The 25,472-nt window shown below is 55.9% G+C and overlaps 1 protein-coding gene across 11 annotated transcripts in view; it reads right to left on the reverse strand.

Annotated features, from left to right (window-relative positions):
• Window positions 1-3,781: 3,781 nt before the first annotated feature.
• MEF2D (myocyte enhancer factor 2D) overlaps window positions 3,782-25,472 on the reverse strand; it is a 51,869-nt gene continuing 30,178 nt past the window's right edge. For 5 of the 11 annotated variants that reach the window (XM_085209574.1, XM_085209572.1, XM_085209575.1 and 2 more), the window contains 8 exons: window positions 19,632-19,769; window positions 16,472-16,682; window positions 14,615-14,671; window positions 12,122-12,312; window positions 11,865-11,885; window positions 9,150-9,279; window positions 6,851-7,091; window positions 3,782-5,919 (listed from right to left, as the gene is read on the reverse strand). In XM_085209574.1, coding sequence (XP_085065700.1) covers window positions 5,592-5,919; window positions 6,851-7,091; window positions 9,150-9,279; window positions 11,865-11,885; window positions 12,122-12,312; window positions 14,615-14,671; window positions 16,472-16,682; window positions 19,632-19,769 — 1,317 coding nt within the window. In that variant the 3' untranslated portion in view covers window positions 3,782-5,591. Of the gene's footprint in view, window positions 5,920-6,850; window positions 7,092-9,149; window positions 9,280-11,864; window positions 11,886-12,121; window positions 12,313-14,614; window positions 14,672-16,471; window positions 16,683-19,358; window positions 19,494-19,631; window positions 19,770-25,472 lie in introns of all 11 variants that reach the window. The other 6 variants (XM_085209582.1, XM_085209578.1, XM_085209579.1 and 3 more) reach the window with 6 other exon arrangements.

Below are 25,472 nucleotides of genomic sequence, written 5' to 3' on the forward strand. Positions count from 1 at the left end.
GGTTAGGGTTAGTAGTAAGGGTTAGAGGGTTAGGGTTAGGGTAAGGTATAGGGTATGGTTAGTGAGGGTTAGGTTAGTTAAGGTAAGGGTTATAGGGTTAGGGTAAAGGTAGGGTTAGGGTTAGGGTAGGGTAAGGGTAAAGGTTATAGGGTTAGGGTAAAGGTAAGGGGTATAGGGTGAGGGTTAGGGTTAGGGTAAAGGTGTATAGGGTTAGGGTTAGGGTTAGGGTTAGGGTAGGGTTATAGGGTAAGGGTTAGGGTAGAGGGTTATAGGTGAGGGTTTATAGGGTTAGGGTAAAGCTAAGGGGTAGGGTGAGGGTTATAGGGATAGGGTAAAGGTAAGGGGTTAGGGTGAGGGTTATAGGGTTAGGGTAAGGTGAGGGTTAGGGTTAGGGTAAGGGTAAAGGTAGGGATATAGGGTTAGGGTTAGGGTTATAGGGTTAGGGTAAAGGTAAGGTAAGGGTTAGGGTTAGGGTTAGGGTAAGGTAAGGGTTAAGGTTAGGGTTAGGGTAAGGGTAAGGGTTAGGGTTATAGGGTTAGGGTAAGGGTAAGCGTAAGGGGTAGGGTGAGGGTTATAGGGTTAGGGTAAAGGTAAGGGGTATAGGGTGAGGGTTAGGGTAAAGGTAAGGGTTATAGGGTGAGGGTTAACATTATAGGGTTAGGGTAAGGGTAAGGGTTATAGGGTTAGAGTTAGGGTGAGGGTTAAGGTAAGGGTTAGGGTGAGGGTTAACGTTATAGGGTTAGGGTTATAGGGTTAGGGTAAGGGTAAGGGTTAGGGTTAGGGTTAGGGTAAGGGGTATAGGGTTAGGCTTAGGGGTATAGGTTAGGGTAAAGGAAAGGGTTAGGGTTACGGTTAGGGTAAAGGAAAGGGTTAAGGGTGAGGGTAAGGGTTAGGGTGAGGATTAAGGTTATAGGGTTAGGGTAACAGTAAGGGTTAGGGTTATGGTTAGGGTAAGGGTTATAGGGTGAGGGTTAAGGTTATAGGGTTAGGGTAAAGATAAGGGTTAAGGTTAGGGTAAGGGTTATAGGGTTAGAGGGTAAGGATTATAGGGTTAAAGTGAGGGTAAGGGTTATAGGATTAGGGTTAGGGTAAGGGTTATAGGGTTAGGGCTAGAGGGTAAGGGTTATAGGGTTAAAGTGAGGGTAAGGGTTATAGGATTAGGGTTAGGGTAAGGGTTATAGGGTTAGGGTTAGGGTAAGGGTTATAGGGTAAGAGTAAGGATTAGGGTTAGGGTGAGGGTTAAGGTTAGGATTATAGGGTTAGGGTTATGCTTAGGGTAAGGTTTAGGGTCAGGGCCGGGCTAAGCGCAATCTGGGGTTCGGGGGGGGGAACAAAAGGGATGGGGAAGAATGAAGACGTGATGCTAAAAGCACCCAGGGACTCAGGGAAACTGCTGCGGCACAGCCGCTGCACCCCCTCCCCTCCCCCCCCCCCCCACCCCCCACCCCCCCCTTTCTGATTTCAGGTCCTATTTGCCTGCAAGGAGCCACGCTGCCAGGTCCAGCCGGGGATGCTGTGAAATTTCACCCTCAATCCAAACCAAAATCTCTCCTCTTTCCGCCGCCCCGGAGAATGGGGCCAAGAAATTCCCAGGGGTTTCTGCTCCCAGTTGGCATCTCTGGACGTTTCGAGCAGCAGAACCCAAAACCTTGATGGGGTGCAAGGAGAGCCGGGGTGGAACAAAGCAGCTGCACAGCTCGGCCATGCCCAAGGTCAGTATTATTACAATATACTCTGACAAAAATAGAATCTCATTTCATATCAATACAACAACGACGAAAAAGAAACACCCCCCCCCCCCCCAAAAAAAAAAAAGAAAACACCCAGTTTTCTGTACTGTTAGCATTGCTGACATAGTGAAGCTGGCTATTTACAGTTACAGTAGGCAGGGGTAAAATACTACCAGGGAGATCAGGGAGGGGATGGGGGAGAGGAAAGCGCAGCAGGAGGGCCCTCCTGATCCAGCATGGCTTCTGGTTGTGGGCAGGGACGGAGGTAGTGAGAAGGCGATGCTCGAGTTTGGGTCTGCGTCCGAAACTAACGAAGAATGAAACGGAGAGGTGGGGAAAAGGGAGGAAAGAGGGGCGTAAAGATGGGAAAAGGGAACGCGAGGAAAGCTTGGGTGGAAAGGAGGCCGGTAGGGAGATGGATGGTGATGGGGGTGCTGTCAGTTTGGGGGTTGGAGAACCCTGGGCCACATCTCTGCTTGGCAGGGAGCTTCACGAGAAGGAGAGGAGCAAAAAGGGGGGAGCAAGCATCCCCCCCCCCCCCTCACCTCCATCCTCCTGCACTCAGCATCCTCCCCAATGCTGGTGGTCCCAGGGGGGCACACGGCCACGCGTCCCCCCCCCCCCCTCTATGGGGCTGAGAGCAGAGCAGTGCTGCTCCTCGCAGTGCCCAGCAAGGGCTGCCCGCTGCCCCCCACCCCCCAGTGCCCCCCACCCACATCCCACTGCGCCATGGGAGCACGGAGGGGGGGAAGGTGGGGTCTGCAGGGTGGGTAGGTGGTGGTGGGAGGGGATATGGGGGGATTATGGGGGGGATATGGGGGGGTTATGGGGGGGTTATGGGGGGGTATGGGGGGGTTATGGGGGGGATATGGGGGGGGTATGGGGGAGTTATGGGGGGGATATGGGGGGGTTATGGGGGGGATATGGGGAGGTTATGGGGGGGATATGGGGGGGATATGGGGGGGATATGGGGGGGTTATGGGGGGTATGGGGGGGATATGGGGGGGATATGGGGGGGTTATGGGGGGGTTATGGGGGGGATATGGGGGGGTTATGGGGGTACAGATCAGAACCAGGCTTTGGTGAAGCAACCACGCTTTCAGTAAAGCAACGATAGCATTTCCGAAACACATCAGTGCGTACTTCTCATAGGAAAATATACACAATTGTATTTCATTCTCCAAAAAAAAAAAAAAAAAAAAAAAAAAAAAAAAAAAAAAAAAAAAAATTAAAAACAAAAGCAAACTATAGCCCAAACACAATATATTAGCTGGTTGGTTGGTTTTTTTTTTTTGTATTTTTTTTTTGTATTTTTTTTTTCTATATATATTTTTTTTGTCGCCGTCGCCGTCGCCGTCGTCCATTCGTAACGCTACGCTTTGCTCAGGTTACACCTTTTCTCTCTCTTTTTTTTTTTTTTTTTTTTTTTTGTAAATGTTTTTTCTTCATGCATTTTATAGCCTTTGAGAATAAATAAGCTCCGTTTTGCTTCCACATCTCTAAAAACTGCAGCATTTTAACTATTGTCGTTTCAACCGTGCAATTTTTTTTTTTTTGTATTTTTTTTGTTTGTTTTGCAACACCCCTTTAAAAAAAAAAAAAAAGGGAAAATATATATATATATATATTCAAACTAAACCCTATACAACGCAAAAAAAAAAATTCCAAATTAAAAAAAAAAAAAAAAATTATACACAATTGTAACTGTCAACAGTACAGATGAGCACGAGAAATAAAACCGCAAAGATCCGAACGGATTTTATAGAAGCACGAAGGAGGGTGTTGGTTTCTTAAGATTGTCGTTTCTCGTTGTCTTTTGAAAATTAGGAGGAGTTTCCTGGACTCTTTGTGGGGAATGAATGACCTGGGCATAACGATGACACCCCGAGCTGATGATGGGATGGAGAGAATCCCAGTGTGCCAACCCGATGCGTCAATGCTGAGAGTCCTGGCACTGCGCTGCGGTTCGGCACGGCTTGGTGCAGCGTGGCATGGATTGGTGCACACCAAGCAGCCCAACTCCGCGTGGCTGAAAGCAGTGATGCTTTACGTTTGTTTTTTTTTCTGTATTTTTTTTTTTTCCTTTTTTTTTTCTGGCTCTCTGAGATGTGAAGTCAGGGCGTGAAGTCAATGAGCAGAAATGTTCCATCGCCCTCCAAGCGCCGCGCTGCTGCCCTGCCGCTCCTTTGCGGGGCTGGAAAACGTTTGGTTGCGGCGTTCATTTTTCTTGCAGGACGGTCAGGAAAAAGAAAAGGAAATGAGAGCGACGAGACATCGTCAATCCCACCTAATTTTCCAAAGCGAGGCCGTGCAAAGAGCTGCCGTGTGGGTCCGATGCACGCAGGTGTGGCTGCTTCCTGGATGGACGCGGGGACAGAGCTGGGACAGAGGGACGGAGCTGGGACGTGGGGACAGATCCACGTCACCTCGGTGTGGACAAGAAGCCCGGCGCACACCGTGCAGGGTTTGAGGCAGAGACAGAAGGACTGGGGTAGGCGGCACAGAATCTGCCCACGTGGGTCCCCCCAGCGCGCCGCAATAGGAACGGAACACCAGCATTTTTTGCCTTCAGAACGAAATCAGCCTTTGGATAAATGGTGGCAAACGGGACTTTTCAAAGGATTTCAGCAGGAGGTCGCTGCCAGCGCACAGCTCTTTCAGCTCTGCGCAGGGATGCGGGGCTGCGTTGGCTCCGTGCTGCCTCTCCACAGCCGTCACCATTCGCTCCCAGCTGAATTTTCGGAGGCCTTCCTCTGACTGCTCGCCTCAAGTTGCCCACGTTCGTTTCATGACAATCCGCCCCCTGCAACAGGTTGGGCTGGAACCTCCCTAAAACTCTGCTGGGATCTCCGGGAGGAGGCAGATGCGCAGCCCCCATCCCCCAGGGACCACCCTGAGGCCCTGAAGCAGGACGAGTTTAGGTTTTGGGGCAGGTTCTGCGCCATTCTGCAACCACAAGCTTCAGTGGAGAGGAATGGTGTGGCCAGAGGACCGTCCTCACAGTCCTGAGAAGGGACAGGGGCAGAGATGGCACCACAGAGCAGCTCCAGAACTTCCCCTGCTTCCCTCGTGCCCTTTTTTCTTCCACTGAACCAGGTGGCCGAGGCTGCTGCAGGGATCCTGCCTAAGGATGTTATTTCAGTGGCAATCCTTCAACAGCAACGATTTACTCCCAGCTTCTAACTTAAAGCTTTGACCCGTACAGAACAGGGAATGCATTTTAAAAACACTTGCACGTTTTTGTTGGGGTTTTTTTGTTTGGTTTTTTTTTTGGTAAAACAACCGTTTCTCCCAAACCAGCCCTGCCACAGCCAAGCACCCTGCAGGGCTCAGTGGGACCTCAGCAGAAGTGGCTGCAGGTTTTGGATGACCGTGGCCAGAAGCAGCGATGCCCCCTTCTCTGCAGGGAAGGATGATGATGTCCACAACCACCTCTCACCCAAACAGCAAAGATCAAGCCTTAAACCTGTCTCATTTTCCCCCCACACCTCCAAGCAATGCTGCAGCACCGCAGCCTCGTTCCCTGGGACTGAACCATCCCCTCCTGCCCGGGCTGTGGGGCAGCTCTCAGTGATGCTCAGCGCCCGCATCGCTGCACCAGCGCAGCCCCACAGCCCCCAGCTCCAATTCGATTTCCGTGCCACCCACCCTGGAACTCCCAGCTCCCAGCTGTACGAACTGCGTGCGTCGCCCGTTTGTGCTAGAATGAACGCCTACAAAATCCTAAAGCTATTTCTCAGGCAGTTTATGATAATCTCCCCACCCCAACCCCTAAAACCCGTTTCGTCCCCAGAATCCTCCCCCCCCCCCTTCCCCTCCCCGCTGCGAGCCAGCGGCGCTCCTGGGGATGATGGGGACCTGTTATGTGACCCAGGTATCCAACCGCATGCGTTTCACTGAAGGGCTCTCCCCCTCGGCCTCACCACCGGGGCGCAGCAGCCCCAGGGAGGAGCTGAAGTCGGTGCGAGTGGGATCATCTCGCTCACTGCCCTCGTAGGAGCTGGTGTTGCTGCTGAGGCTGTCGACGGGCGAGCGGCCGGTGGGCTCGTGGCGGGGCTGGTGGGGGAAGGTGCTGAGTGGGGTGGCAGTGTTTCGTTCCCGGTTGGGTGAGACGGGCTCCGACTTGATGCTGATGTTGGGGTTGGTGTTGACAGTCAAAGTGGTGGTGTGGGACAAGTGGCTTCCTTGTCTGAGCATCCACGGGAGCGGGGGAGGGAGGGGAGGAAGGTGAGGAGGAGACAATGGGAAGCCCCTCATTACTCATCGTTCCAGCAGCCCTGTGCCCATCCACAGAATTCATCACCCACGCTTTACTGTGAACATCCCTGCCAGGCCAGGATCTGATCCTGCCAACCTCATCCCCACCGGGCTGGAACCCGGAGCTGCATCCCAGCACAGCACCCCACAGGCAAAGAGATTCAGCAGTGCTCAGACTCACCAATGGCTGTACAAAACCAATGGCTGTACAAAACCATCGGAGCGTGGGGCTGTCTGGGCCCTGCAGAGCTCCTGAGCTCCTAAGCACAGGATGGAGCACGCCCTGGAGCTCCTGCTGGGCAATGCACAACCTGTGCTAGAGGCAGCTGCAAGCAGTTTTCTCCTGCGGAGGCTCTGGGGCTCCCACTGAACTCCTCTGTTTCTTCAATCCCTGCTTCTTTCTGTTCTGCAGCCTCTGTGCAACCAAGGGCGAGTTGCCTAAATCTTTATTTTGACTGCAGTACTGTGAGAAATCTCTGGGAGTGGGGATGCTTTATTTCCAGCTCCATTTCGGAACATCCGCTCCAGCAGGAGTCTGCATGGATGTTTTTTCTTGGAGTAAAGCAATTCATTTTCCATGTTACAAATAACCTTCCCTACGCTGGCAGGACCACTATTAGCAGTTCCCTTATCTGCCATGCCTACTCCACGCCCTCTTCCTCTCCTGTGTCAGATGGGAGCAATGCTCCTGCTGCACGTGGGCAGCCAGCTCCAAGCCATGGCTCTCAGAAAGCAGCACCCAGCCCTGACCTTGCCTGGGGACTCCCAGTCACCTCTGGGACAGCAGAGCCCAGTTCCCTCTGCATCATTTTATTACCGTTTGTAACATCAACCATTTGTACCCTGGGGCTCATTTCACTTACATTAAATTTCCTAGTGATACAGGAACCAGGTGCTGCTGCTGCTGTTGTTGTTGCTGCTGTTGTTGCTGCTGCTGCTGTTGCTGTTGTTGCTGTTGCTGCTGCTGCTGTTGCTGCTGCTGCTGTTGCTGCTGCTGCTGCTGCTGCTGTTGCTGCTGCCAGGCAGAGATGTTGCCAAGGGACAACCCACCAGGTGAGCTGAATGCTGGCAGTGAAGATAACTCAGCACTTGTCAGCTGATAATCTGGAAGTGAAGGAGCCCTTCAGTCATTTCATTGTCAAGGCTTCTCTGACCCAGCCCTGAGCACTGCAGGAAGACAGAGACCCACTCGAGAGGTACAACAGAGCTGTGCCTTTCCGGGGAATAGCTCAGGGACTCAGCAGTTTCATAGAGATGCTGGTCATGGGAGGTGACTCTTCCAGCTTCGAGGCTTTTACTGTCCAAAACACAAACACTGCAGTGCCCTTGGTTCTCTCCAGTAGCACACAACCACGGACATATGCATGCAAATGCACACACAGGGGTGAAGGGGACAGATTCAGTGCCTTACAATCTGCACATGCACCCTACAGCCAGTCCCAGCAGCTGGCAGAGAGGGTGCAGTGCCAAATCCTCCCTGTGTGCCTCCCACCTGCCCACAGGGCCATAAGGAGCAGAGGGGCAGGAGGGTCACTCCGTGCATCCCAGCCCCATTTCTGCACAACCACAACTGGCTTCTGAGCATCAGCAGATGGCGCTCCCTGCCCAGAGGAGCCCAGGGGATGGAGGAGGCCAAGCTGCAAGGAGCCTGCCTCGAAGCAGGACCCACTGCAAGGAGCTGCACAGCCCAGCAGGAGGACCCAGCCCAACACTCTGCAAGTTGCCAAGGTGGCAACTCCTCGGCTACGCAGCACGGGGAAGGAAGCTGCTCTTCCAAGAGACGGCCAAAGCTTTGATCAGCCTTTTCCTCAGAGCCACGTCTGCATCTGATAGGGATGCAGATGCTCGATGCTGATCTGCCCTCACCCCACTCCTCCCCACTGCCTCTGTCATTTTGGGTGCCTGTGGTTTCAGCTTCCCCACCCCTGCAGCAGCAGCAGCGCACAAAGGAGGCTGCAAGGCAGCAAGCAACGCTGGCAGGCTGATGGCAGGCACTCCCTGCACAGCAGCAGCCCCATTCTCACCCATTAATTTCACCCATCAATTTTCACCCGATCTCACCTATCAATTCCCACTAGCACTGGTCCTTCCACTTCTGCAAACACCCCCAGGTCTGACAACCCTGAGCAGCACAAGGAAGGGCACACAGCTCCAGTAACCTCAGCAGCCCCACGGGGAGACATCCCTAGGTTAGAAGTGGGAGGAACAAGGAGCAGCACCCAGGGCTTGGGTTTGGTGCAGACATCTGCACCCCGTAGCGATGTGAGCCCTGCCAGCCCTGTGGCATTCAGACATCCCAGCCACAGGCGCCCGGGTGGGAATGGTTTCTCTGCCTGCGGCTAAGCTGCAGGAGGAAAATAAATACCAAAAGATAACAACCAGCTCTCCCCCCCCCACCCCCCCCACCCCAACCCCCCACCAAGACTTGTAGCAGTACAAGGCCCAATTAAAACCTATTTTGGGGACTTTAGCAACACCCAGACTCATCGGTGGCCCGCACCGACTTCCACACGGGGGAGAGGAGTCAAACAGGCATCTCCTGGGCTACACCTACTAATTATGTGAGGGAGTTCCCAGCACGCCTATCCTGGGTTCTTCCAGACGAGCAGCTTTCTGCATTTTTTCCAATTTTTCTCTGAGCAAACAGCAAAGTGAGTGATGCGGGAAAACATCCCCCCATCACTCCCCAGTGCCCCCGGGGGGCTGGGCAGGCTGCAGGTGAACAGCCCCTTTGCTGGAGTTGCCTTGGGCTAGCACACCCCTCACCAGCCCTACAAGCAGGACGGTCTGCATTCTTTCCAAACTTTTGGGTCCCTGACGCTCATTTTCATTAAGCCCCTATTGCAACATCACTTGCAGCTTTGGAGAGAGCCTCGAGATGGGCGTAGCTGCAATTAACATCCACTTAAAAGCATCTTCACGCTGCCAACACCATGTAATGGGCTACGGCAGGAGAACCGTGCCCCTCACAGCCTTTCTGGACACAGCAACGAGTTCCCATTCTTAATACAATGAGTTTCCCCTTTGTTTTCATCTGGTGAAACTCTTGGCCTCCACCACATCTGGCAGCGGAGAGCTGCACGAGAAGCTCCGCAGCCGTTCAGGGAGTGCAGGGCATGTGATGTGCAGGAGGTGGCACATCTTCCACCGTGGTGCCCTCACCTGTGTTGTACGCAGTCGGCATGGCAGAGAACGGCAGCCCCTGTGTCAGCAGGCTCGGGGTGGCCACAGAAACAACCGGCGTGGTTAGAGAGTGAGTCGCTTGGGAGACACCTAACCGCTGTGTGTTCTGCTGGGGAAGCAAATGGAGGATGTTACAAGGCGGCACGCTGCACCCCAAGCCCCAAACCCCAGCAGGTTACAGACACCAGCAGGTTACAGACACCCATGAGCTCTGCGAAGCTCGGGGATCCCTTGGATCCCTGGATCCAAGCCCTTGGATCCCCTGGATCAGATCACTTTTCTGCTCAGGGCTGGGGGTTGTCTGCAAGGAGGGCATCTCTGCGCTGCAGCAGCGAGGTGCCTGTTTGTAAGGCACAAATCCTTACAGCCCCCTGCCCATGCTAAAACAAAACCAGCTACTATTTCCCAGAGGATGCATGTGATTGCCTTCACTGCACTGGGAGAAAATCACGGTACAAAATCAGTGCCTGGTGCTGCACAGGGCTGCTCCTCCTGCAGCACTGGTGGAGCCCCTGGCCTCCAACACAAGATGCAGACGTGAGGCACAACTCTGAGGATTGTAAAGGTGCTGTGGCATCCTAGAAACCGGTTCTCAGCAGCCCCTGGGGTTGGTGCCCTCACGAGGACGGGGTGACTCAGGCATTAGCAGGGTCCCCGGTGGAAAAATCCTGCACTCATCTGGGTGCAGGCCAGCCTCTCCCCTTGGCTCTTCAGGCGGTTACGTGGGCAGATCTACGGGTCAGCTTCAGCCCTGTTTACAAGGCAGATAATCTGGGCTGCCTCTGCTGATCTGATTTAAATCAGACTCAAGAGGCTTGCCTCTAATCTGCAGCACCCCGGCACACGTCACCCCGTGAAGCCTGGGGCGCTGCCCAGCTCCCAGCACGCCTGGCACGAGGCTGCTGCATCCCCTGGGGCACAGCCTGCACCAGCACAGGAGCACCCAGGGCTGCCATGGAGTTTTAGGGCCAGGCAGGGGTGTCTGCACCAACACAGGATCCTCCTGGGGTGCACTCAGCACCTCAACCCTACCCTAGGAGGGTATGCAGCACCCACATGCTGCCGAGCACCCGGGGAAGGCGATTAGCTGGGTGCTAATTGCTGAAGAGCTAAGGCTGTCAGAGGTTTTCCTGGCTTGCATCCTGCTGGCAGTCACCCTAGGGGGTGCCCACAGGGCAGGGATGCTGAAGGGAAACGCCATCACCAGGGGCTCATCCCCTGCAGTCTCAGGTGCGTGTGGCCTTGCCATGCTGCAAGGCAGCACCTCGTTTTAATCCTGAACCACGCAGGCAAAAGGTGCTGACATGTGCAAGATGCCACACATAGGTTGCAAAACACCCTGAGTCGCAAGCTGCCACTCGGGCTTGTTACAAAACCATGCAGGCGTGCTCCCAGGTGACACAGTCGTGCACTGCTGGAACAGATTCTGCCCTATGCTTCCAATGGGAAACAGCCCATGGCATGCAGAAACACGGAGGGGTGTCACCTGCCTGATCCCACTAAAAGCAGCAGCACGGCTTACATGGGGGTGGCTGGGAGCCTCCTGGGGAGAGCAGGCGGGTGACAGCCCAGGGAAAGGAGAGCTAAGGTGAGAGCTGGGAGCAACATGCAGGGAGAGGATGCAGGGAGGTGGGTGACTGCAGATGGCCCCCACCTGCAGAGCTGTGCCAAGCTCCCCGTCCCCCTCCTGGATTCTGTCACCTCGCTGCCAGCTGGGGTTGGGCAAGGACCACGTTTTGCTACCAGCAGAGTCAGCCTGGCAGCTCCAATTAAAACTATTCATGCTAACCTGGCTGATTTTTGCCTAAAGCGAGCTGCTCCTTCAGGCAATGCCCTGCGGCAGAGGGAAGGGTGAAGTGGAGGTGCTGGCTGTTTGGAGGCTGCAGGTGGGGAAACTGAGGCACGGGTGCTGCCAGAGATTCGGGTAGGGAAGGGAGGTTTGTAGGCCACGGAGAGGAGCAGAATTCAAGTCTGTAAAAGCCTCAGCCAGCCCTGGCCCTGGCCAAGTATCTCCTTGCAGGCTGCGAGAGGTCCTGCCTCACTCCTGTGCTTTTGGAAAGCTTTTCCCTGGCTGTGTTTGCTGCATCCTACAGTGGCTCTCGTCCTTTCCTCACTGCGCTGACCTGTCGCCCATCTGCCCTGAACCAGAATAGCAACAGAAAAGGGTGAATCATTGCCACAAACAAGGTGGTGTTCACTTTGCTGGCAGAAAGGAAGAAAAAAAAAAAGAAAAAAAAAAAAAAAAAAAAGCAGTAAAAATAACACAGAAAATTGCCCCCGTGCACAAACAAGGGGCTGGTGCACGCGTGAGCCAGGCAATGGATTCACACAGGCTGATAGGAAAATAGGAAAGAGCCTGTGCTACTCCCCATCCCTGCTGCGGACCAGGTTTCCCCACGCCCCCCACGGGGACAGCAGTGCCCAGGTTGGCTGTGTGGCACAAAGGCACGTGGGCTGAGTCCCTAGGGAGGACGAAACACCTGACAGCTCGCGTGACAGCCTGCAGCTCAGCCCTTCCTTCTGATTTGGCTAAAAACAAGGGGGTTTTTCAGCTCCTTTAGGAAGGGGGCAGTGACATCGACGCTGCCAGCTCCCAGCAGAGGGGCTGCCTGGCCAAGGATGGGATGCAGGGACAAACGGGGAAAAGCGGCCCACGTCACAAACCCGCCACAATGCACTCTCAGCATCACTCACCAGAGCCAAGTGATCCTCCGTCTGCCCGCACAGGAACGGGGAGAAAACCAAGAGGCACCATTAAACCCTCTGCCCTCACCCGCCGCCGCACCCCGGTGACACTCGTGCACAATTAGGGGCACGCGGAGGGTTCGGTGCAAAGGGAAACGCAAAGGGAAATCCTCCCAGCTCCCACCGGCACAGCGGGGAAGCCGTGCCTGTACCAAACCCCACGCTGGTGCCAAAAGCTCCCTGCAGTGCCACGCGGCGCTGCTCACCAGGTGGTGCATCAGCCCTTTGCCGCTCTGCGAGGTGATGACGCGCAGGTCCGGCTTGCGGCTGTTGGTGGCGAGCTGCGTGCTGTGGGGTGGCGGTGGAGGGGACTTGGCTGGGATGATCTTGCCCAAAGTGCTGCCGTTGGAGACGGGAAGGAGACCAGGGGAGGCACGAGCACTCACGTAGCCGTTGCCTGCGGGAGAAAGGCCACAAGGTGAACGCGTGGTGATGGTGAACCCTGCCAAGCCGGCCTGGGTGTGCAGAGCAGGGATGCAGATCCCAGCCCCGGGCACTGAGCGGCTCCTCGCCTGCAGGAGCCCACGGGCATCACCGCAACGCTGCAGTGCTGCCTTCAGCGCGACCTCGTAGCAGGGCAGCAGGGCCCTGTCGAGGCAGATAATTACTCTCACGTTCGCTTTTTGAAGCTGCTTTTTGGAAGCGGAGCTGCAGAAAGGGCTGTGGGCAGAGCGGAAGACCTGGCGCACTGATCCCGCTGCCCTTTTGAAGATCTGAGAGTTCCTCCTCCTCCTCCTCCTCCTCCTCCTCCCGCTGCCCCACTTAAGGATTTTATGTGCAAAGAGGAGAAGGCAAAAAAAAAAAAAAGAAGAAGAAAGGAAAGGAAGAAAAAAAAGGAAAAGATTTGATGAACATCAGGAAAGGAATAAATTGGATCAGATTACTGTTCTGATGAGGGCTTTTTTTTTTTTATTTTTATGAATAGGCCCCAAAGATAGAAAGGCGTTTAGCAATCACCAGGATTCAGCCCTCATATTCACTGCACGTTAGACCAGGAAAAATAGGTCGCTGATTGCATTATTAATCACATCTACCATTGCTCTACATCTGCATTTCAGCTGGCAGCGGCAATGCTGCAGCCATGGCAGGTGCCCACTGCCGCCCCAGGCCAGGCACACTGGGGATGGGATGAACCTGGTGAGGACACAGCCTCGTCCCCAACCCCGAGATGGGAACAGAGCCTAAAGGGAAGTTAAAACTTGATGCTGTCGTTGCCGAGATGGCATTAACACCAACGCGCAGGCGTGCAGCAACCACAGATTCGAGGTATGGGTATGCTGCCACACGACTGTGGGCAGCAGTTGGGGTGGGTGGGCAGGACACCGGTGCTCTGGGGTTGGCATGGATGTGTCCAATGAAATAAAACACCTGCCCCGTTCCTGCCAGGCTGTGCCTAGCCGGAACAACTGCATGCTGCTCTGCACAGGGAAAAAACGCACAAATGCAACATCTTAAAAGCGTAAAGATGCCCAAATGCAGGGAGGCCGATGGACACAGTGAGCACAGGGGTGTTTCCTCCAGATGCAAGGTGCTGCACGGCACGCTGCCTGCATCGCTGCAGAATCCAGGCCACAGCCACCCGTGGCTGATGACTCAGAAGCTGCAGGTAACCTCAATCCTGCAGAGCGTGCGAGGAAGAGGAGGACAGGAGGACGAGATGCTCCAGGTACTCAGAAACCCCCTGGGCTCAGTGCCGGGGCAGGGAGCCCCACGGATGGAGGGCAGGCAGGGCTGGCCGTCCCCACTCCTCACGCCCGTTTCCTGGAGCGGCGGCAGGAACGCAGGGAATGCTGCGGTGCTGCGGTGACGTCAATGCTGACATTCAGCAGCTCTGCCAAGCTCCGCGCTGCCACGGCTGCTCGCAACAGCTGACGTGGGGGCGGCGGGTGGCTTTGGGGGGCAGCAGGGTGGGGAGCTGCAGCACCACAGCCTCCTTCCCTTCTAGCAGGAGCCACCCCATCCCCACACGGGCTGGAGGAGCTGAAGAACTGCTTCCGAACCAGTTTGGGTTTCGCTGGGGCTAATGCCAAATGCCAGGCTTCTCCAGAGTGAGCCTCTGGCAAAAGCAGCATCAAAAGGGACAATCGGGGTGCAGGGCTCTGCTCGCCTGGGACAGCAGGTGCCAGAGGCTGCGTGTTGGCTGACCCAAGCCGGGGGCAGGAGGCATTATTAGCTCATTTTATAGCCAGGGAGCTAAGCCACACGGTCTGAGTTGAGTTAGTGCTGGGGCTCTCGCAGTGGAAAGGGGCCCTAATGAGCTTTTTTCCTTGCTGTAAAGTTCCTTTACAGGGCCCAAGTGCATGGAGGAATCAGGTGTTAAGTGACTCAGCTGAGGTCAGCGGAGGAGTGGGTTTCAGCTCGGGGTGCTAAAGCCAGGGCTGCCCAAATCAGGTCCTCTTTTGCCTGCCAAAAGCCAAAGCTCCTCGGTTTGTAGCTCTCCCAAAGAGCAAGGACGAATCTCAGCCCCACGAAGCACATCACCTCCCTGTATCTCTGATGGAACATTGCAGAGAGGCCGGCCTGGAGCATCTCCGCCAAAGCCTCTCGCTGCCAAACCCTCCTTAGCACTTCTCCATTCACCAAATGTGTTGGGTTGAAAGGAAAACGCACATTCCTGCGTTATTTATGGGAAATGGAGGCACAGAAGAGAGAAAAGAGCCCAGCCTGCTAGTGCCAGCCCCACACCACTCCTCACTTACCCACAGGACTTGGGCAAGCTCCGTTGGTGTTGTTCAGGTCACCCCCAAGCATCGCCCCTACAAAACAACCAGAAACATGGGGTCAGGGCCACGCTGAGCATCGCTCCTGGGGGCGGGAGGAAGGCAAAGGAAAATCAGCAGTGCTGCATTCCCGGCGAGAAAGTCCTGGGCAAAATGAGCAGCATTCCTGGTGATCAGGTTTGGAAACAATATCCAGGCAGATCCGTTTCCTTTGGGCAGCAGCCAGGCGGCACAGGGGCCTGGTCCAAAGCACACGGCTTGGAAAACACTGTGGCTATTTTGTTCCAAGCCTTCTGGAGGTACACAGGGGCTGCGCTGCAGGGAAATGAGCCCCAACAGCACAGTGTGAAACACTATCTGCCCTGTAAGGTTTGCAGCGAATGGAAACCACCCCTAACGCTGCCAGCGCTGCTGCAACGCTGCCTTCCGTGGCTCTGCTGCACGAAGGTGAATGCTTGCACAGCACTGGGAAGAGCCAGCAGGGGCCTCAGGCTGCCCAATAACAGATCCAGCTCCATCACCCCGAGACAGGAAACTGCCTCCAGCCACTGTTGTCAAAGCAGGGCTCAGGCTGGCAGCAGGCCCCTGAAAGCAGAAATGCCGGAGTGCTGCTGCGCAAGAAAGGCATTTCTTCCCCATGTGAAAGCGTGATCACGGCTGTCGTGGTCCCAGAAACATTTTACAGCTTGGCAAAAGGGTACAGAGTGCCTAGAGCATGGCAAGCACCGTGCTCCCTTCAGGGGATGGGGATGCAAAGCAGGGTCTTGGTTGCACTGAAGTCCTTGAGCAGACGGCACCAGTGAGCACTGAGCAGGCACTGCCTTTGCTTTGGAAACAATAACGCAGCTCTCTGCACTCCTCTTGACTGCATTGTTAAAAAAAATATATATATATTTATATATATATATATATATATAAAAGAAATAGCTTGTCTCACATGCAAGGGTTTGGCTCCTATAAACAGGATTTCTTCCGTATCCCAGGCAGTGAGTGAATGAAATGCAGATGGTTGGACTTGGAACACCTCAGTGCTCGCAACCACAAAATTATTCCCCCTTGAAACAAATGTTTCGTGAGCTGGATGGAAACTGCAAGCGCCGAGCAGGCTCTGCTTGACAGCAAAGCCTCTTTTTTTCTGCAGAGGCCAGCAAGAGGGCAGGGGTGATGCCTACAGACAGAGCCGCAGTGCAGGAGGGAGATGCTGCTCTTTGAGACCAGCAAAAAGATCCCTTTTCCTCTGAAACCTGGGGCCCTGCTCCTCAGTCCCAGCTCCTCCAGGCTTTCAGAGAGCCTGGGCAGCCAAACCAACACTGCCTCTGCCATTTGCAGCCCAAACGATTTTTACAGACCATCTGCAAGGATCAAAATAGCAGGCAGGGGCTTTCTGCGTGCTATTATTATTTATGATGGCACCGCAGGAGCGTCGGGCTGCGGTCACATGTCCCCCTCGCTGCAGGGAGCGCGGGTGACGAGAGCCTTTCCCCAACCTGCTCTCACCACCCCACGCCAGTCCCTGCTGGAAAGGACCACTCCTCGGATCTGTCAGCAGGTCTGTGTGAGTAATCACTCAGCGACCAACTGCAGCCACCGCAGGCTGAGGCAAAAAATAAAATAAAATAAAAAATAAATAGCCCTTTTCAGGCAGCGGTCCCACGTCCTTGGCGGCGCTGGGACACAAGCAGCCAAACCTGGGCTGGAAACGACACCGGGTGACTCAGCCCCCTCGCACTGCCTGATGTGAAATATCCTGATCTGGAAAAGCAAGGGTGCTCCCTGGGCAAGGAGCGGTCACTTGGAGCTTTGGACTTATTGCAGAGGGGATGTAGGACCACTCACCTGCGCTGGCTGGCCGCTGCGGCAACCCTGGGGACACGGTGTTCCTCTGCAGTGCTGGCTGCTGTGGTGAGAGGAGCCGGGGGTCAGTCAGCGACGAGGTCACCAGGGATTGGGTCACCAACGAGCTGCCCGGGCTGCTGAACTGCAGCGTGTTCTGGTTGGTCACAGGAACCGTCACTGGCATGGCAAAGTTTGGCGTGGGCACTGCAGACTGAAGAGAGAGAGCAGGAGGTGAAGGGGAGCAGGCAGAAGGAGGTGCTCACTTTGCGGGATCCCAGCAAGGGGGGGCAGATCCTGCCTGGGATGGGCAGCACCGTCCCACGGCTGCAGTGGAGTCAGTGTGGCCACCCCAAGCCTCCGCACTGCTGCGCTCCCATCTGTACCCATCCATCTGAGCATCTTGGGGCAGCACTGGCACAGGAGCCCAGACAGACTCCTGTGGAACAGCACAGGGTCTGCTTAGACACATCACAGATTTGCCACCTCTTTCTTTTAGGCCATATTTATTTACCCGTCATGTTTTCAGAGCTTAAAGCATCAAAGAGGGGAGAAGTGCTGTGGGCTGCCCCTCGAAGCCCCTCTGCAGAGTGGCACTGAGTGCCAGGGACAGGTTCGCACCGCCTCGTGCCCTCCAGGTGACACTGAGGTCTGTCCTTCCACCACCAGGAGTTGTGAGGCAGGAGGAGGAGGTGACCCGGTGGGAGCAGGAGGACGGCTCAAGCCCTATCCTTGTCTGCAGGTCGAGGACCAGCTTCACCTACCAGCGTCCCCACAGGAACCAGACTCACCGTGATTATCCCATCAGCCTTTCTTATGTCACTGATTTGCTCTTCATTAACAGGAACAGGCACCTGCTTAGAGGCTTTAGCAGGGGCTTTGTTAAAATCCCACTTTAATTTGCCGAGGGCTGGGAAAGCAGAGCACTCAGTGCCACCAGGCAACACCCAGCGTCCCCATCAAACACACCAGCAGGCGTGGAGGGAGCCAAGTACCCGGCACCACGGTGTTATGGGGTGCTGTTCCTGGTGGCTGAATTCCTTTAAGGGGAGAGGAGAGGAGAGGAGGGAAGAAGGGACGGTGCTCACCGAGCTCACTGCTGGAAACCCTCCCACCCGCTCAAGGGCATCCTGTCCTTCAGAGATCCTGTGGCCCCAAGCTGGTGCTGCAGCACGGCTCCAAGGGCTCTGGGGACTGACATGTCCCCTCCCAGGGCTCTACAAGCCTTAACACAGCCCTGGCCCTGCTTAGCTGCAAACAACAACAACAAAAAAAAAAAGGTGGGGGGCCACGGGGAGCCTGGCAGGTTTTGTCAGGTGTGTGAACAGTGCGGCAGCATTGTGCAATGAATCACTGTAAGCACGTGTGCGTGCGTTCCCAGAAGAGGGAATGAAGAGCAAACCCGGTGCCTCACATCCTCAGCGAGGACGATCAGAGAGCAGCATCCAGCCCCTGCATCTCCATGCTGCTGCCAGGCCAGCGTGCGACTGGGACCCAGCACCAGTGGCTGGGGGTAGCTGGGGCGCAGGGGCTGCCTGGACACGCTCACACTTCAGTCCAAAATCTGGGGAGAAGATGCACACATCAGCCAAGCCCTAATGATGTCTGATTTTGTCAAAAGCCATTGCAAACACGCTCCGAGCGCACAGGACTCTCCGTAGCGAACACGGCTGCTGTTAGCTAACGAGCCCAGTTAGTTCTATCACACACAAAAACACTCCAGCTGGTTAAAAAGGAAAAGCATCACCTTCAGCAGCACGCGCTCTGCTGGAACTGCTCTCCATCCCCACTGCACAAGGGGTTTTGTCGGGGAGCTGGATGCTCTGCCTTCAACCCCCAGCACCCGAATGCCCCCTGCCCAAAACCACAGGCAGGCCAGGGCCGTGCAGGGGCTGCAAGTGGACACAGCTGTGCCTCCACCCCAGGCAAGCCCTGATGGGGTCAAAATATCTTCCCTAACGAGCAAGTTGCCACCGAGGCAAAACGCCTCGTGCACACCGTGCCCTGCAAGCTGAGTCAGCAAAACCAAGGGGGATGGATTTCAAGACCCAATTTTCTTGAAAAGCCAGAATTTTTAACCTGTGTGGGCTCGCAAAGGGTGGAAGGGCTGATATATTGATATATATATATTTTTTTTATTATTATTTTTTTTTAAGGGGGGGAGGGGGCTGTGTAATTTCCTATCGCTGCATCCAGCCCTTGAATATTAGCCTCCCTGCTCCCAGCAGCGTTAAGGATGGCTGCAGTGACACAGGGCTAATCCCACTGAAGGAGGTTTGCCTGCACCAACAGCCCTCGCTCCCACTGCTAACAACTAATTTGACACGCGTTCCCCCTCCCGTCTTCTGACACAAATCCCTTCCAGCGTTGTCCTGATGCCACCCCGCTGACGGGCCCGGGATCACGGGCTAAAACCTCACTGGATTTCTGCCACGGCCACCAGCTGCCCTGAGGGTTTGATGGATTTGGGTGGAATTAAGGCAAAACGGCCCAAAGTGGGCTGACCCAGTGCTCCTCCCCGCTAGCTCACGGGGGCCTGGGGCTCTTAACCCAGGGAAAACCCTTTATGGGGGCAAAAGGTGGCCAGGGAGACTCAAAGCCACTGCTCATGGCCAAGGGGCAGAGGCAGCTCTGACCCAGAGCCCAGGGATGCTGGAGCTGGCTGAGTCGCCCAGGGGCTGCTCCCACTTCTCCAGGAGGGAGACCAGAGGGTCCCCAACAGCCCCTGGTGCCACTTTCCCCCCTTTTTTCCCCCAGCTTCCTGCCCCTCTGGGTGCATTCAGGGCCCTGGTTCCCACGGCACAGCACGGCTCCAAAGCAAAGCCATGCAAGACCCCCGTCACCCAGAGGCAGCCGGGGTGGGAGAGGCTGCAGGCCACCAGCTACTCACTGCGAGCCGGTAACTCTGCATCATTTTATCAAACTCCTCATCAATCTTTTTATATTTCTCCTCCGTCTGCGGGGTCAGTGCAAACACTTCATCCCCTTCCGGGCTTTCGCATTCCCTGTGCTTCTTGTTCAGCGCCTGTGTGACGTTGGGGGAAGGGGGGGGAAGGGGGGGCAGCAGGGGTGTTGGGGAAGGAGTGGGGACGAGGTTGGGGGGAAATCGAACAGAAGAAAAACAGAATAATGAAGGCTTCCTGGCCATACAGCAGCTACTTACACCGTATCGCTTGAACAGGATATCCAGATCCTCGCTGCCTTTACGGTATTTATCCTCCATCAAGGGGCTCTGGTCTATCGAGTCATCTCCGTCGGGCTCCGGGCTGTCACAGCCATTAAAACCTTTCTTTCTTAATGTCTGAAAACACAATCGGGACAGTTTGAGACCCGGGACTGGTGGGGTTCTCCTGGAATGCCCCTGCAGCACACCTGTGCACAAAAGGTGGCATTAAATGATAGGGATGGATGGACAGACGGACGGATGGAGGGAAAAACTCCCTAGATCTCAAAAGATCAGCGTATGGTGGTGCTGAATTCGGAGCCACACGAGCTCAGATGAGGGTTTTGTCACCTCCAGTCAGCACAACGACAAGGAGGGGAAACGAACCTCAAGGATGGGATGCACCCTCCTGCTAGAAATAATAGATAAGATGTTATTGCACATAGGAAACAGAGCCAAAAAGCAGACACAGGTCCTGGTCATCCGTGCTCCCTTATGCAGGAGCTCGGCAGGATGGGCACTCAGCAAAAACCCAAGCAGGGTTTGAGCAAAAAGTCCCTCTTTTCACATGCAGTAGCCAATCTGCAGATTGCGTTACGCGTGCACATTTAATCATTTTATTTTCAAAATACCAAAAGCAATTAGGCGTTATTATGGAACCATCACTTGCCAATTTTTATTTTTATTTTTTTTTTTAAGTCAAAGCTACAGAATTTCCTGGAATTCTTGATCCCTTTTCATGCCAAATTCAGAAGGGGGAAAAATAAAGGCCTTGACAATTCTCCTCTTCCCTTCCTAAACAGCTATAAACATCTCTGCTTCAAGGCCAAAACATCCTGGAGCCGTTCTGCTCTACCTGGAGCCACACGGGCAGTGTAAATCCTCCAGGAGCTGTTTTCCTCCCACTGCAGCTCCCCTCCCTCCAGCTGAAACCCCTCAGTATTTTCACCCCGTGCTTCAACGTGAGCCTCTTTCTACGTCATTCAGGCTTGCAGAAACCAACGCCGTTTTGCCAGCCATCGTGCTCACATGGTAAATTCAGCAGCAGCAGCAGCAGCAGCGAGGAAAACCAGCAGATTCTGACACCACCTCTCCAAAAGAAATGCTGTCAGAACGCACGCCTCACGTCCACAAGCTTTACGCTCCTTCTTTGGATTGCACCCCCAGTGATGCCTTTACACGCAGCAGCAGAGCACGGGGGGGTGCGAAGCCCCACTTGGTGCTGCCACAGCCCCAAATCCTGCTCATTAGTGCCATTCGTTTCCCCTTTGCACAGGAGGGGCAGCTCCAGCAGAACGCACTCTGTTGGCACGGCTGGCAGCACATGCAATCCCTGCTGCCCAGACACCAGTTGAGCTGGGGCTCAACTCGAGGGCTGAGCCAAAGGGAGGTTCTCAAGGCCACTCTTTGAAGGCTCCTGAGGATTCTTCCCAGTTATTTTGCTATTTCTGTGCATGCCCTTGTTTGTATTTCGTACGACACACGCAAAAAAAATGTGCCATGCTCTTGCAGTGGGGAAGGGACGGCCTTTGCCTTTTTTTGGAAACTGTATTTTTGCAAAATTCTTTCCCCAAATCTTTTGTTTCACCGAGGCAGCTGGAAAGTTGAGTCTCCCTCCTTGCTTAAAAAAGAGATTTTCCTCCCCCTCTCTCTTTCTCTTTCAGAGGCAAAGTGGAAAACATTGTTCCATGAGCCATGGAAGCAATGAAGCCGTGTTTCCTACAGATGCGTGCAACAGGAGCTGTGCTGGGGAGACTCTCTGGTGTCTAATAAGGGGCTGTGCCCATGCTGCGGTGTTTCTCCTCGCAGGCATCATGGCCAGCTGTCCCACCCATCTCCGTTCACAAAACATAAAGGAAATCCCTCCTTCCTAAAACCTGCAGTGCTGAAATGCAACGGAAAACGACCTCTTCTCATTTAAAGTCCATTGCAACTGCATTCCTTCACCCCAAAAAAAGTTTCAAAGGATAAAACCAGGGTGAGAACATCACCTCAGAAACAAAAAGAAAAAAAAAAAGGCCTTTGCTGGTCCAGTGCTAGTTTGGTGGCTGCTAACACCCTGTTCAGGAGAGGGTTTAAACCCGAGGAGGGTGGGAGAGCAGCAGGAAACCCCGAGCATGTGAGAGGAAGCGATGCTCGGTCAGGATGCAGCCAACTTCCCTTAAAGGAGGGTGGCTGCAATCTAAACAACTCCTGACTTTGGGGAAGGATGGAAAGGAACAGGACACGGTGCCCCCGCACCTCCTGCAGCAACGGAACGGGGAGCAAGGCAGGAGCCAGCCCCGCTGCCACACGGCCAGGGAAAGCAGAGGATGTGCTGCCTGACCTGGAGCATCCCGGTCCCCACAGCCCTGCCCCGTCCCCGTCCCTCACCAGGAGCTGGCACATCAGCTGGGCTTCGGGAAACGAGAAGCGACAGCGAGGAGCAAAGCCGGCGTGATCCGCAGCCAGGCGCGCACGTGGCACTCAGCGTGCCTGTCTGAGGCCTCAGCTGGGCCCTGCGATTAAGGACCCCCCCCCTTCTCCCCCTGACTGCAGTCAGAGAGATTTTCTCAGACTTAAAAGCTTGCAGCAGTCAGGACTGGGCCAGGCAGGGAGCGGAGGGGCTCAAACCCCTCCTGCTGCACCGAGTGCCTCATCCCAAGAGCTTGGCTTCATTGCTGCCAACCCTGAATCCCTGTGCCATGCAAGGATCCACTGCTGTCTGCTGAATCCCTGTGCTGTGCAAGGCCCCATTGGTGCCAGCCCTGAATCCCTGTATCCCTGTGCCACGCGAGGCCCCATTGGTGCCAGCCCTGAATCCCTGTATCCCTGTGCCACGCGAGGCCCCATTGGTGCCAGCCCTGATCTCTGTGCCACGCGAGGCCCCATTGGTGCCAGCCCTGATCTCTGTGCCACGCGAGGCCCCATTGGTGCCAGCCCTGATCTCTGTGCCACGCGAGGCCCCACTGGTGCCAGCCCTGATCTCTGTGCCACACAAGGCCCCACTGGTGCCAGCCCTGATCTCTGTGCCACACAAGGCCCCACTGGTGCCAGCCCTGATCTCTGTGCCACACAAGGCCCCACTGGTGCCAGCCCTGATCTCTGTGCCACACAAGGCCCCACTGGTGCCAGCCCTGATCTCTGTGCCACACAAGGCCCCACTGGTGCCAGCCCTGATCTCTGTGCCACACAAGGCCCCACTGGTGCCAGCCCTGATCTCTGTGCCACGCAAGGCCCCATTGGTGCCAGCCCTGATCTCTGTGCCACGCAAGGCCCCACTGGTGCCAGCCCTGATCTCTGTGCCACGCAAGGCCCCACTGGTGCCAGCCCTGATCTCTGTGCCACGCAAGGCCCCACTGGTGCCAGCCCTGATCTCTGTGCCACGCACGGCCCCACTGGTGCCAGCCCTGATCTCTGTGCCACGCAAGGCCCCACTGGTGCCAGCCCTGATCTCTGTGCCACGCAAGGCCCCATTGGTGCCAGCCCTGATCTCTGTGCCACACAAGGCTCCACTGGTGCCAGCCCTGATCTCTGTGCCACACAAGGCCCCACTGGTGTCAGTCCTGATCTCTGTGCCACACAAGGCCCCACTGGTGTCAGTCCTGATCTCTGTGCCACACAAGGCCCCACTGGTGTCAGTCCTGATCTCTGTGCCACACAAGGCCCCATTGGTGCCAGCCCTGATCTCTGTGCCACGCGAGGCCTCATTGGTGCCAGCCCTGATCTCTGTGCCACACAAGGCCCCACTGGTGCCAGCCCTGATCTCTGTGCCACACAAGGCCCCACTGGTGCCAGCCCTGATCTCTGTGCCACACAAGGCCCCACTGGTGCCAGCCCTGATCTCTGTGCCACACAAGGCCCCATTGGTGCCAGCCCTGATCTCTGTGCCACACAAGGCCCCACTGGTGCCAGCCCTGATCTCTGTGCCACACAAGGCCCCACTGGTGCCAGCCCTGATCTCTGTGCCACACAAGGCCCCACTGGTGCCAGCCCTGATCTCCGTGCCACGCGAGGCCCCACTGGTGCCAGCCCTGATCTCCGTGCCACGCGAAGCCCCACTGGTGCCAGCCCTGATCTCTGTGCCACACAAGGCCCCACTGGTGCCAGCCCTGATCTCTGTGCCACACAAGGCCCCACTGGTGCCAGCCCTGATCTCTGTGCCACGCAAGGCCCCACTGGTGCCAGCCCTGATCTCTGTGCCACGCAAGGCCCCACTGGTGCCAGCCCTGATCTCTGTGCCACGCAAGGCCCCACTGGTGCCAGCCCTGATCTCTGTGCCACGCACGGCCCCACTGGAGCCAGCCCTGATCTCTGTGCCACACAAGGCCCCATTGGTGCCAGCCCTGATCTCTGTGCCACACAAGGCCCCACTGGTGTCAGTCCTGATCTCTGTGCCACACAAGGCCCCACTGGTGCCAGCCCTGATCTCTGTGCCACGCAAGGCCCCACTGGTGCCAGCCCTGATCTCTGTGCCACACAAGGCCCCACTGGTGCCAGCCCTGATCTCTGTGCCACACAAGGCCCCACTGGTGCCAGCCCTGATCTCTGTGCCACACAAGGCCCCACTGGTGCCAGCCCTGATCTCTGTGCCACACAAGGCCCCACTGGTGCCAGCCCTGATCTCTGTGCCACGCAAGGCCCCACTGGTGCCAGCCCTGATCTCTGTGCCACACAAGGCCCCATTGGTGCCAGCCCTGATCTCTGTGCCACACAAGGCCCCACTGGTGCCAGCCCTGATCTCTGTGCCACACAAGGCCCCACTGGTGTCAGTCCTGATCTCTGTGCCACACAAGGCCCCACTGGTGTCAGTCCTGATCTCTGTGCCACACAAGGCCCCACTGGTGTCAGTCCTGATCTCTGTGCCACACAAGGCCCCATTGGTGCCAGCCCTGATCTCTGTGCCACGCGAGGCCTCATTGGTGCCAGCCCTGATCTCTGTGCCACGCGAGGCCCCACTGGTGTCAGTCCTGATCTCTGTGCCACACAAGGCCCCATTGGTGCCAGCCCTGATCTCTGTGCCACACAAGGCCCCACTGGTGCCAGCCCTGATCTCTGTGCCACACAAGGCCCCACTGGTGCCAGCCCTGATCTCTGTGCCACACAAGGCCCCACTGGTGCCAGCCCTGATCTCCGTGCCACGCGAGGCCCCACTGGTGCCAGCCCTGATCTCCGTGCCACGCGAAGCCCCACTGGTGCCAGCCCTGATCTCCGTGCCACACAAGGCCCCACTGGTGCCAGCCCTGATCTCTGTGCCACGCGAGGCCCCATTGGTGCCAGCCCTGATCTCTGTGCCACGCGAGGCCCCACTGGTGTCAGTCCTGATCTCTGTGCCACACGAGGCCCCATTGGTGCCAACCCTGATCTCTGTGCCACGCGAGGCCTCATTGGTGCCAGCCCTGATCTCTGTGCCACGCGAGGCCCCACTGGTGTCAGTCCTGATCTCTGTGCCACACGAGGCCCCATTGGTGCCAGCCCTGATCTCTGTGCCACGCGAGGCCCCACTGGTGTCAGTCCTGATCTCTGTGCCACACGAGGCCCCATTGGTGCCAGCCCTGATCTCTGTGCCATGCGAGGCCCCACTGCTTCAACCCCTGTGCCATGCAAAGCTCCACTACTGTCAGCTGAATCCCTGTGCTGTGCAAGGCCCCACTGGCCAGGCCTGTGTCACCCCGTCCTCATACCCCTAAAGTGCTTCTGGAGGCACACAGGGCTGTGTCTCTTCTACAGGAATGGGACACGGGTGTCACACAGAGCCAGTGACCCCTTCAGCCACTCAAACATCTCCAACCAAAACGCAGGCCTCACAGTCAGCTTTGTCCCTTGCCCGTAGGGTAGAGCAGGATCCTGACCCCACTGCTG

The sequence above is a fragment of the Meleagris gallopavo genome, chromosome 27, assembly GCF_905368555.1.
Source record: "Meleagris gallopavo chromosome 27, MGAL_WU_HG_1.1, whole genome shotgun sequence".
NCBI classification, from domain to species: Eukaryota; Metazoa; Chordata; class Aves; order Galliformes; family Phasianidae; genus Meleagris; species Meleagris gallopavo.